The sequence below is a fragment of the Lepisosteus oculatus genome, chromosome 11 (genome assembly GCF_040954835.1).
Source record: "Lepisosteus oculatus isolate fLepOcu1 chromosome 11, fLepOcu1.hap2, whole genome shotgun sequence".
NCBI classification, from domain to species: domain Eukaryota; kingdom Metazoa; phylum Chordata; class Actinopteri; order Semionotiformes; family Lepisosteidae; genus Lepisosteus; species Lepisosteus oculatus.
The window spans coordinates 41,420,393-41,433,249 of record NC_090706.1 but is presented as its reverse complement, the minus strand read 5'-3'; the positions used below and the strand labels follow the sequence as shown (position 1 = coordinate 41,433,249).

At 46.9% G+C, this 12,857-nt stretch overlaps 1 protein-coding gene across 6 annotated transcripts in view; it reads right to left on the bottom strand.

Annotated features, from left to right (window-relative positions):
* Positions 1–12,542, bottom strand: part of cxxc5a (CXXC finger protein 5a) — a 36,230-nt gene extending 23,688 nt beyond the window's left edge. The window contains exons 1-3 of one of the 6 annotated variants that reach the window (XM_015349931.2): positions 12,068–12,291; positions 11,613–11,799; positions 3,454–4,370 (exon numbers count right to left, since the gene is read on the bottom strand). In XM_015349931.2, coding sequence (XP_015205417.2) covers positions 3,454–4,224 — 771 coding nt within the window. In that variant the 5' untranslated portion in view covers positions 4,225–4,370; positions 11,613–11,799; positions 12,068–12,291. The other 5 variants (XM_015349934.2, XM_015349932.2, XM_015349930.2 and 2 more) reach the window with 5 other exon arrangements.
* Positions 12,543–12,857: the final 315 nt, after the last annotated feature.

Sequence of the window (12,857 nt, the reverse complement as noted above, 5' to 3'; positions counted from 1 at the left end):
ACAGGAGTAAGGGAACTGCCTCGCACAGACGGCAGTGCGGTGTCCGTTCACACACACACACACACTGCATTCCCCTCACACTGAAATCTTCAGAGTGGTGCAGTTCAGAGCACAACGGAGGATCTCATTGCAGCAGATCCTACATGCTCATTGGCTGCTCTATTTGACTTTGACTGGCCCCAGTCAAGAAAGGACAGTTTTAAACCAAATCAGGACCAGTGTCCTCCTTGCTCTTCTCTTCGGCAAAATTTGCAGCTTCATTCGAAGATCTTTATCACATTATCATGAAAAGTGAGCCACTACAGAGCAGAATGGGTTTATGTCATGTACCGAAAAAATGATTAAAACTTGTGGTTTGTAACCTTAACAATTTTCTTCAACAGCTGATTCAGAAAACAAAATACTACCATATGTTTGTTTCAGCCATATTTGATATTGATATTTCTGCCCATTTCTTACATTTATGTTCATTTCACTTGCTTCTTAAATTATTGTATGGATAATTATCAACAAATAAGTGACTGTTAACGACTCTCAGAGTCTTCTGGCACAGAAGATTTTATTTTTTTATCACAGAACATTATTTTAGCAATAATGTGAAAATATAATTCTGCACATTCCTTCGTCTTTTTTACGTGTCATTGACTGTGTGAAAGTAGTTACTATAATTGTAAGATGTTTAATGAATAAAAGGGAGATTGAAATTTGATTTTGATTGCCGCAATTTCGTACACTTAATTAATAACTCTTTAAAAAGAGCTTCGTGGCTGCGTTATTGATTTTGATATTATTACAAAAGTCGTGGGGTAGCAGGATCTTTCATTTAAAACTGCTGCCTCTCCTTCATGACAATAAAACACAACCGCAGTGTTGTGGGCTGTGTGGAGGACTCCCCCTGAGGCTGTACTGATGCCAATAACAATCCTACTGCTCACTTCGACTCTCTACTGCAACAGCGCAGCTCCCGAGAGAGCAGGGGAATGGCACCTGCCACAGAACCACACGGAAACTCTGTAAAAGTGCATTTAGGAAGCACCTCTTTAGCCAAAGGGTGGTAGGAGTGTGGAACAAGCTACCCAGCCAGCTTGCTGAAGTTGCTACCCTAGCTTCTTTTCAGAAACAGCTGGATGAGATCCTGAGATTGATTAACTACTATCTACCAAGCTGGCTAGAGAGGCCAAGTGGCCTCCTGTTTGAACGTAACAGCAGAGGCCTGGTGCTCAGCATCACAGAGATGACAGCAAGCCACCTGTCTACAGAGACCACACTCAGTTTCCCAAGCTGTCCTGGGAAGCACCAAACAAGAACACAGGTTCTAATCTTTTTCTTGTTGTTATTACAGAAGTTAAACTTTAAACCTCGTATCGCCGGAAACAAGAGAGACTCAGAACAAAAAACGAAGAATTCAGAAATGTGCACGTCTGACCTTTGACCCATCGTCATTCCATTGGGGTGCAGAGGAAGCAGACCCCAGGTCTCGCTTGGAAAATAAACAAACGGGGTCAGTTTATCGCCACTGTGATTACAGGCTGAGCAATCACTTACCACCGGACCACGTTTTTCTACACACAAGTCTACTGCACAACTCACAAACCTGGGTCCAAGTGTGAGTTTAATTAGAAGGACTTATCAGCCATTGCTGCACGTGGATCGAAGACCAGGGAACTCACCCAGATGTCCCAGTTTCATGATCAGAAACTCCCACCATTGCCCTTCAGGTCACAGTTTCCACTTGCCATTATCAGGAAGACTTGTTTCACTGAAACCAAGGGCCAACTGGCACCTGGAGCCCATGGCTGATAAGACAACACACAACTGCGCTGTCTGTGATTCTGTGGTGATCAGTCCTACTGCCACCCTCTCCAAATTACAAAAAACGGGTAATTATAGTTCCAGGAGATTCTGGAGACAAGGCAACACTTCACACTATCTCCTTCATCTTCTGGAGAGCACTAGCCAGGATTTCTATAGAGAACATTCAGGAAAAAATCTTGCTCTCGCTGAAATACATCTTGCTTCACAGGAAATCCATTTCCTTCACACAAATACGATGTCCGACTTATCTGTCTTGACATGTTGGAGTATTGACAGAGCCACATAATGAAAACACCAAGGTTTTCTACAGTAGGTAATTAATGATATGGTCTTTATGGTTACAATTTGTAACATTGGCCAGTAAAAGATGTTTGTTCTAAATTAAATTGCAACATTTTTTTCATTTCTTTTTTAATTAAAAGGTTTATTTCCTTCAAAACGTGACTGATTTCAAATATAAAAACTAAGCCTTTATATCAAAATATAAAAACTAACCCTGATCTCCCACACCTGATCATTTGCTTATCAACAATATCATAGAAATTGTAGATTTCAGATTCACAATAAATGCCAGGACACAGCGCTGGGAATCTACTTCAGAAGGATTTGATTGTTAATATGAAGAAATAATGTCCCGTTTTTCTTAACACAAGTTATCTTGCAAGTTCTGGGCTTTCAGCTGTTTCTCAAAACTTGGAGGCTAGTCAATTTTTGCACATTCTCATCAGAGAATTTGTTAATTCAATATCTTGGCACCCACAAAAATACCATCACCTCTTTTTAAATGCCAACAAAACAAATGGTCATGGCCAAGACGTGCAGAGACAACAGAAACTTTGTTTTTCACTCAAAAAAACAAATACACCACCTGACGGTATTAAATATTTTACTACTGTATGTTCTATGAATACAGTTGTAATTGTTGAGATATACACAAAATCAAACTGAGTCTTTAATCTAGGACAGGTAGCCTTAATGAAAACATTTTTTTTCACTTTCATCATAAATGTAATTCCTAGTTATGCTGTTAACTCAACTTTAAAGATCAGGCTACTAAGGCAAACCCTGAATCGAGCTAAAACCTGAACTCACCTTAGTTGAAATCCTGCCTAATAATTGCATCAGTGTGAGATGGTAACAAATATTTCACAAAATACAGAACAACCACAATTTACAAAGCAAGAGAAAGGCAATAGATCACAGCTCAGGCATTACCCAAACAAAGGCTGTGTCAAAGTTTGAGTAATGTAGATCGTTTTTATCCTTTTCACAAGCAGACCCCTTGTTTTTTTCCAGCGCCCTGACCGAACTGGGGTCTGAGCGCAGACACGTGCGCAGAACTTGAAGCTAGCTCAGATGAGGAGTCTGCACCACGCGCCTGGACACCTGGTCCTCCAGATGACTTTCCAACGGGCAGATGGACAGCCCATGCTCCTCTCTGCCTTCGCTCACTGCTCTATGCCAAGCGTAAACAATCTTTCGGATAAAAAAATATAAATCTGAAGGATTTTTAGAAACAAAGCCCCTCGGCTGGGAAAAGGGAAAGGCGTGTTTCTACCGACTGGGACACGGGGGGGGGGGGGGACCGATTCCGGTGCCGAGCCTCTGGGGACCTGGCCACCCGGGCATGTTCCTTACCTCCAGGGCCGCAGAAGGCTTCTTTTTAAGTTCCTCGCATTTTCGGAATTTACAAATCTGGTGGCCCGTTTTTCGGTTCCGACAACTGCTGCACTGCTCGCAGTTTATCCGCCTGCGGCAGGGAGGGCACATCCCACATCTTTTCCTTTTCTTTTTCCCCGAATTAATGGCAGATGCCAACTCATTCTGCATGGGGTACTCTGCCAAGCTGGCCATGTGCAGCGCGCTGTCTGCCAGGAAGACCCCAGCAGGCGTCATGATGAACAGGCCGGGATTGAAAGGAAAGCCGCCCATGTAAGGAAAGTCAGCGGGGCTGCTCATGGCCTCCGTGGCAGACACTGCCTCGATGTCGCTGATGCCGGGCCCCTGCTCGTTCGGCAGCAGGACGTGCTCCACCCCTGCCCTCTTGAGGAGCTCGGCCGTCTGAGCGAAATTCAGACCGTTCTGTCCTTCGGAACCTGTTTCCGACGGCCTGTCGGCCTTGTTGGAAGGCTGGGAGGCGGTTTTGTGCGCTGAGGAGGTAGTGTTGCTCTTAGCCTCGCCCCCGGTGCCCGCCGCCATGCCATTCTGCAGCAGTCCATTCACAGACCCCGAGCTGCCCGCCGTGGAATACTGAGACAGCGTGCGAGACTTCTTAAGACTTTTACTCAAAGGTTCGCTAATTATACCACTCTTGTTCCTTCTCTCTGTGACGGGGGGCTGTGCGTCCTCACTGCTGCTTCTGTCCAAGGCATCGGGCTTTTGGTTTTCTTCTTGATGTCTGCTAGACATGTTACGACAGTCAGGGCGAGCAACTTCAAAGCGCAGGTGAAACAATGGCGGCTATCGACGGATCACCCTTCAAAACTCCCAGCGAGCCTCTGACTGCAGCTTAAATCTCCGACATCCGCAGCATCCTTTATGTGAGGAACTGAAAGCTGAAAAATGCAAAAGACAGAAGAGAAAGGCCTTTAGTGCCCTGTCGAAGAAGACCAGCGTTTCTGAAAACGTTCATTACGCTGTTCTAGCAGACAGTGGGGCTGTTTGTCGTAGAGCATGTCAGTTCAAGTGAAAGAAGCTAAAAAGAAAATGTGACCATGACTAAAGTTTGGCAACTAATCTTCAGATCAACATCTGATATGGAGTAACATCATGCTCTTCAGCACACCAGATGGAAATGTAGCAAATTTTCTGTGCGTGTTAGACAAACGTTTCTGCACGGCAAACAACTCACATCTTATATCTCCATAACACAAGGCCTGCACTACTACTGAGAAAAAAACTACAGGTTGGGAATATTGAGGCTTGTTGTCTTTTTTGGGGGAATTTCAAAGTTAGAATTGATTTTGTAAAAGGAAATGAAATAAATGCTACAACCAGAATCCCACAGTCCAGCTGCGCGTCTCCAACATACAACAAGGACAAGGACATCACAACAAGGATACTAATAAAAGCACACTATTCTGTAAGGATAAAACATGAATTTATACACCACATTTTCTGTGCACTTACATTCGAACTCCTGTAAGTTCACAAACTGATATGTAGCTACGACCTCCAAGTAACACAACTGTGACTCTGGCTGTCACGTGACCTGGCTGCGCTCGGCTCCCAACAGCTGCAGCAAGAATACAGGCTGACAGAATCTGCGCACGCACACACACACACACACACACACACACCACAGGTCCCCTCAACACTTCACCTGCTCAAAGACTGGAGGAAGATGAGAGATACAACCCAATTAAACCCACATTTAGTTCCGTTAAAATAGCTTACAGACTCGTTTGAAACAAAACCCACAGCACTGCTGGCCATTTTGGACAACCCCTGCTGCAACAGGTGTGCAACAAGGGCACTGAGCTCCAAAACTCACCAAATACAAGTACCTGAGAGGTGATCAAGCAGCAAGTATTGGCTCAGACTGCAGCAAGCAAACCAGACTGACACTGCTGAACACTGGACTGCCGTGAATGAATGGCATGAATGCACAGGAATGCACATTTTCTTTATCCCGAGTGCCAAAAGTGTCCTTTGCACTTGCCTCTACTATACCAAATCATCTGTTAACCCTGTGCACTCGGCTTCCAGCAGCCGGCCTGGTGGTTGACCGGCTGCAGGGCTTCATTTGCACGGGTGCGAGGTTTGTGAGCTCGCTGCACTCCCCTCCAGCCTCCAGTCACTTCTCCAAACGCCTGGCACTCTGAGGAGCAGCTCCGCGGTCTGGACAGAAAATGGCCCCCACCTCTGCAGCCACACTGACTTCACACACAGAAACCAGACCCTGCAGTTTCCAAGCTCCCGGAAAGTCACTGCACGCAGGGAAAAAGCAAGAGCCAAACACTCAGTTCAACACGTTCCACCTCGCTTTCTGAAACACATTAGGACCGATCAGCCACACACATGCTCGGTCAGGAACATCTAGAAGTAAAGCTCAAGGGCTCAACCTCAGGAAAGAGGCTCTTTCTTTAAAGACACAAGAAGAGCAGAAGACAAGATGAGCAAATATGAAAAACATTTTTAGGATGCTTTCTTAAGCATTTTGTCAGACCCTGTTCACTGGTGAAGTTTTAGGAGTTTACCAAACTCTGACTAGTTATAAGATAGATGGATAAGACTTCCTCAATTTCCCTTCGGGATCAATAAAATTATAAGCAGAAACCTTGAGCTCTGAAGGAAAAGAAGAACTAGCTCCTATTCCACAAGCATGTGTTATGCTTGTGGAATAGGAGTGTCTTATGTGTTTATTGGCTTTAATACTTTGGTTCATTTAGGGATAACTTAGTGACTTAGTTGTACCTGAAAAAAATAAGTCTTTTACTAAATTGGGAGAGAACCTTCACACATACAACTCTATGTTTCTGAGAGCTATACCTTATAAACACCTTATAAAACCTGTAGTTATAGACCTTGTTGCTCTTACACACCTGCTTGGGTGTAAATATTATCCCAGAGTAATTCTACAGATAAGATTTTTCAATCTTTCAATAACATGTACTAAGATCATAAGAAAGGTTACTAACAAGAGAAAGCATTTCAGCTCCTCCAGCTCATTCGGTAGGATTTCATTCAGCTGCTTCTTGTGGGAAGCCGAGGTACCAGCTTCAACAACACAGCTGGGGTAGCTTGTTCCAGACTCCCACAACCCTTTGGATAAAGAAGCACCTTTCTTCTCTGTTTTAAAAGCATATTAACCTACTTTCCCCTTATGCCCCCTGGTTTGCGTTTGACTCCTTACTTCAAAGAAAAACTGGCGGTACTTGACGCACCACAAGGATTCTCTCTGAATACCCTTTGATAAAGATCTACAATGATCCCAAACTCATACGTATCTGTTCTATTCTATCTATGAGGCAAAGAAAATATTTTTTCTCCTTTCTTGTTAAAAAAGGGTGTTAAAATTTTTGCTGGAAATCATCCTACATGATAAAGGTGGCATGTCACGCCTGTGTGAAACCACCCATGCAGTGTCTTTGGTAATAACAGGAGGCAGGTTTTTATTATTCAGCTGACCACACATGGACACAGAAGGTTTGGCCTCAGCCTGTGTGTGTGTGTGTGTGTGTGTGCCTGCGTGCGTGCGTGTTGTGCAAGTGTGAATCCCAGTACAAAGGCTTTATTCACAGGCTAACGTGCTCTGGCTCGGCCTCCCTGTTAATAAACACTGCACTAGGGGCAGCTTTTCGCAGAGACTCTTCAGATAAAAACACTGTGCAAAATCACGGGCATGGTAGCTCCAGCACTACCCAGCAGCGTTCTCCTCGCCGTATCTGAACTGGAACAAGCCTCCTAATCCTGACACAGAAACATGTATTTGGCATTTCAGAGCAGCCATGCGCCAGCGTTTCTGGGCTGCAGCTGAGAGAGGTCAGGCTTCACATCACACATACCAATTGCGTTGTTTTTCCATCTTCAATTTCCATGCAACAGTGCCATAGTGACCAGCCTGGCGAGCTAACCTGCTACAGAGAGGCGGCAGCTGTGTTCAGTTCGCCACCAAATCACACGGAAGCAAGTCCAGCTCCAAAATTACAGCATTTTACCCAACAGGAGGCACATGTTTGCAGGGAGGGTTGTGGGAGTGTGGAACAAGCTGCCCAGCCGTGCCGTGGGAGCAGATAACCTGGTCTCTGTGAAGGACACGCCGACACAGACAGATGGGCCGAGTGCCTCCTCTCGGGGGCAAACTAATCTTACGTTTAGGGTCTCCAGCAAAGCAACAGCTGAGGCTTTGTGACCCCATCAGCTGTGCACACACCGACTCCCATCACAAAGGGGACGGGGCGCCAGCGTACAGGACCTGGCAGAGACGCTGTCGGGCCAGGACTGCGGTTTGTGAGCCCGAAACATCTCAGACCTGCTGTAGCTCCACACAGGGAGCCTCAGAGCCTCCGATTACTAAAAAGAACACAACAAGTGGCACACAACGAGGAGCAGCCGAAGCAGACTTTCAAGGGTTTGCCGCCGTTAGGCTCCTAGACGTCCTGTGCTCTCTGGAATTGCTCAGGTGTCCTCAGAGGCTGGTCCCACCCAGCCAGTCTGCTCCCACCCAGCCAGTCACAGCTGTGACACCATATACAAGCGCTAGGAGCCCTTTACTGATGCTGTGTTGAGTAAGTTAAGCAGTAAACATCTTGCCTTTGCCTTATTCTCAACTCCAATTGCTAAAACTTGTTTGCCTTTTCATTTCTGGCCTCATCCTGATACGAATATCTAACAGCAGTACTAGAGAGAAAAAGTAATCCTAGGTTTAAGACAAAGTAACAATACGGAGAGAGACATCATCCAGTTGTGTTAGGGCTGCAGCTGTCTGTGGATGCCTAGTTTCATACAGAAACAGCAACGACTCTTTGGAGTGGGGTCTGTCACTGGGCATCTGTCTCTCAGGTGCTGGGTTACACAATTACCCGAAAGATAAGCTACACAGGTACTGCTGAGACTGAAATTTGCTATTTATATCTCAAAGAATTAGGCCACAGTTTGTTCCCAATTGACATTTCATCTCAGATTTTACACAGATCTATTTTCCATGCAATGTTTTTTCCCCATCAGCAACAACCGCTCAATCCAGCACAAGTGCACCTCCCCCTACTCACAATAGGGCAAGACGCAGGGGGCGCTGTACACCAGAGCTGATTCGAACCCAGGACCAGGGCTCTCAGCCGCACCAGCTCTCAGCTGGCCAAGACTCAGACCCGCAGTGTCTGGACTAGAGGGCTGAGCCAGCACTCCGAAAAAGCACACATTTTGGTGAGGAGCCCCTCTCTCTTCATAGTCTGCCCAGGTCTCCTTTGCTTGTCTTTTCTACACATGAGTCACCAAAATATTTGACAGCAAATTTAATCGCGGCCATAATATCTACCCCGAAATACAACAATAAGCATCAACAGAAATGCACTTTCGTTAAACTGCAGTTGTGCACCAATGTTTTCCCTACAACTTTCAAATCCTGAAAAGAAACTGAATTCCATTTAACATCTGTATCTAAAGATTGTGTCAGGCCTCCCACATCTTACTCATAAAAATGATCTTTACTTCAGTTGTTCACTGCCGAACACTGGTTTGCCCAAGAAGTGGCAGGACCTTACCAGCAAAGCCCATCCTGCAGGCCAAGGCTTCGCCACTGTCCCCTGTCCAGTCCCCTGTCCCCTGTCCCCTGTCCTGCACTCAAGGTCGCTGGCAACAAAGCCCCAGTTCCCTCCTGCCTCTAGCACAGCGAGAGCCTTCTCCTCTACTTCCCACACTTGAAAACCCTCTCAGGGCAACTCTCAGATCGCTGGCTCTTCTCGAGAGACACATGGAAACCAAGACACAGGCTCGGCCTTATATGGGAAACAAAGGAAGAAAAACACAGACAGTGTGTGGAGATTGGAAGGCCAAAATTAGTGGGAGGTAAAGCTTCAAAGGCAGGCTTCCAGCCCCGCGTTCTTGCTGGGCAGCAGAGCCTGCAGCACAGGCAGGAAGGTGGCGTGGGCTTTGTTTGCTCTGCGCCGCTCTGCTCTCTCGAGCGTTTCACTCGGACCTCAGATCCGCCCACACCGGCCCGGCCCCGTCCTCAGACAGGTGGCCCCCAGAGCGTTTCAGAGCAGGTGTGAGCAAAGGCAGAGCGCTGCCTGCAGGCCGGGCTCCAGCGATCGTGTCCCCAGCACGGAACTGCGTGATTCACGCAACTTCAGAAATCCGCGAAAGAGGCGTGGGCACACGCATTGCTTTTTCATTTCTCTTGCATCGTTAAATTCCATTTTTGAGGTCTTCCACTTAGTCCCAATAGAGGACTATCTCAACTTCAGATATCCCCATAAATGTGGTGAACTGCCAAAGATCACAGATTGCCTAAATCCCAAGTTTTCAGGATAAATAAGAGTTAGAGAGGCCACGTTATACAACAGCTTCTGTGCATGTGCATACTGCATACACCAGTAACTTCAGAGCAAAATAAATAATTCTGTATTTTCCTCCTTGCATTTATTTATGTCTTTTCATCCTAAAGGGCGCCCAAGCCCTTTACACACGGAGTCTGAGGAGCAGCGTGGGACCAGAGGACAGTCACCATGCGCGCACACACACCTGAGACAAGATGCACTGGGAGATGACAAAGTTGCAATAGAGATTTTTTTAAAAAACAAAAAGTAAATAACACTTAAGAAGTGAAAAACAGCAGAAAATCAGGTCACCGCTAATCAGTTTTTATTGTGTAAAGCGTCTTTGCATTACAGGCACTAAACCCAAGAGCTTAATCAAAATACGATCGCTCTCCGGCGAGCAGAAGGCATTGGCGGCCCCGGTGAAACATGGCGGCGCGGACAGTCTCACACCGCATTAGCGGCAGCCTGACGTGTCACCACGGACGCTGGACACCCTGGTCCAGCCTCTCCCGCCGGACCGGGACCCACGGTGCTTGGCGCCGCGCTTGGCATTTCAGCGGCACAACGAACCGGCACACCCCGTCCCGCTGGACCCGAGCTCTCCTGGGGGGGCGAGGGCCCGGATACGAAGTTCTCAGGCAAGAAGCAACCCAGCCGAAACACTCGTGGCAACAGTTTGACACGAAAGGCTATGAGTGAGAGCACAACACAAATAGAGAGCAGGGCAGGCTGACGGTCTCCAACAACTGGTAGGAACCGCGTGATAAATATAGTCCTGCAGCGAAGGCTACGGAGTGACCCACTGACAAGAGCTGACCTGGAGCACAATTCAGTCATCTGAAGTCCCGACATGTGACCCAGCTGGGACCAGTCTGGATAGCGGGGTCTAGCAGAGCACGGATAACGTAGCAGTGCATCTCATCTGTCGTCCTCTCGCTCGTATTGTTTCGCGAAATAAAGTTGTTCTCTCGGCAGTCTTCACAGAACGGCGGCGGCACCAGCAATAAAAATAAAACGCGCAGTTATCCGGAGTTGGGAATTCGTAATTACAGGTTTCAGGCGGAAGGGGCCCGGCGCTTCCAGGGATCAGCAGCCGGGACTGGAAGTTGGTTCTCGCCGTCTCTTGGGAGACTTGCGAGACTCGATATTTATTAGTTCAGGTATTGCAGACACGGCTGCTTCTCTTCAGAATCGCATCAAATAATCTCAGCGGCTCCGGCGCCAGTGAGGGCATGTTTTTAAATACCCCTATAACAATAATAAAGAATAAGTACCCCCCGCTCATTGAGCGCAGACAAATCATCCTCGTTCTAAAGGGGAAAAAAAAATCTCGCAATCGAAAAGTATGATCGTGACACCTAACTGCGACCACACACACGCCACATTCACACGCACACACACACAAGCGGCGTCGCCAGTCCCGGATTGCGGCATTAACGAGGGGTCGCAGTAAATCCTGGTACACGGTCTGACCGGTGCTCCGCGCTACACACACACACAGAGAGAGAAGGGCTCGGTTCGCCCCTTCGAACAATGAAAACGACACCCGATACACTAAAACTAAATCAAAGTGATCAGACCATTAGATTGCGGAAAACGAAAGAACATTTGGGTTTCCGAGCAGACGTACGCTGCCTGTAATGCACAAGTTCCTCTCCGACAGAGCGCTCACAAACCCACTTTTCAAACTTATGAATAAATATGTATTCCTCTAACGTTATTAACCTCATGCCCACTCGCCTTTCCCTCCAGAGCCCCGGAAAAGACCGTCAAGTTTGTAGCGGCGCAAGGCACGAACCGAAGATCGAAACTTACATTTTTACTCCGCAGTTGGGGAAAAATGGGGAGCGAGTGTCACATCTCCGTCCCCCGATGTTACCGTCGCCGCCGATCAAAGAAACATAATTCCCAAATTACCACGCGCTCAGCCCCACTCCGCGCGTGCTTCCAGCTAGCTACAGCTCCTCGTCACTCACGCATCAGGTATGTACACTCTCGGCAGCTGTGCGAAATTTTATTTCACATTAAAGGAGCAAAAAAATACCTTTTGTCTAGACTCAGTGATCTGAAACCAGTATGTCTGCAGTGCCCGGCTAATATCTGCAGTACCACGTTTTTTTTGGCCAAGGAAAAGCATTATCCCGGACTGCCTGAAAACTTGATCGTTAGGAAGATGACATCCCAACTTTGAGCAGACTTCAACAAACTATGAATCCCCCCTTCGATGTATCTGCATATTTGCAAACACAGGCCCTTTCTTTCGCACCTACCAAAGGCGATCCGAGCGGAGGGAGGGACGCGCCAGTCCAGCCTGCCTCTCTCAGCTGCAGATACGGAGACGGGGGTCAAAAAGACGGGAAAAATCAAATTCTCACCCGGCAGAAATATTTAAACCCTCGCCCAAAATAAACGCGAGGGATCCGGAATGTTAAATAAGTGTAAAACGCAGTTCTCGGAGGCGAGCGAGTGCGCTCCAACCTTTCGATTCTCACAAACCCACCTCTACATCCCTGATCGCTCGGGAAGAACATGCAAACACATTTCATAGATTTTTGGAGCTTCACGTAAAAACCGAAGTGGACTTTCCGCCGAGGGAGAAAAATGAATCTTGCGAACATGTTCTTTGAAGAGAGGAGTCGCGTTGTTGACTGGGGGTGGTCACCGTCCGGCCTGCGTGTCCTTTTAAAACAGATTTTCATTAAGAAGGCTGACCAGAGGCGGGAGGCTGTGCCCGCTGCATATTTGTAGCCGGCGATGGCTGCCATGCTGTTCAGTGTTTACTCTGATATGATTTCTTTAAGATAGCAGGTTCACTCGTCATACCTCTTTAAGAAAGAACTTGAATTTAACACGTTCGTGCTTACTAAGAACTTCAGCCTGTCTGGAAGAGATGCATGCGGTCTCTCTTACTGTAATGAGTTGAGTGATTATACTAAACATCTAAATCGCCTATTCACGACAGTGCAAACGCTAATAAAAGTGTCATTTTGGGACGGCACCGGTAGTGTTGCTAGTGGCAGTTTCATCATAATTTAGGGTTGTATACAGCGAGTCTTCAAG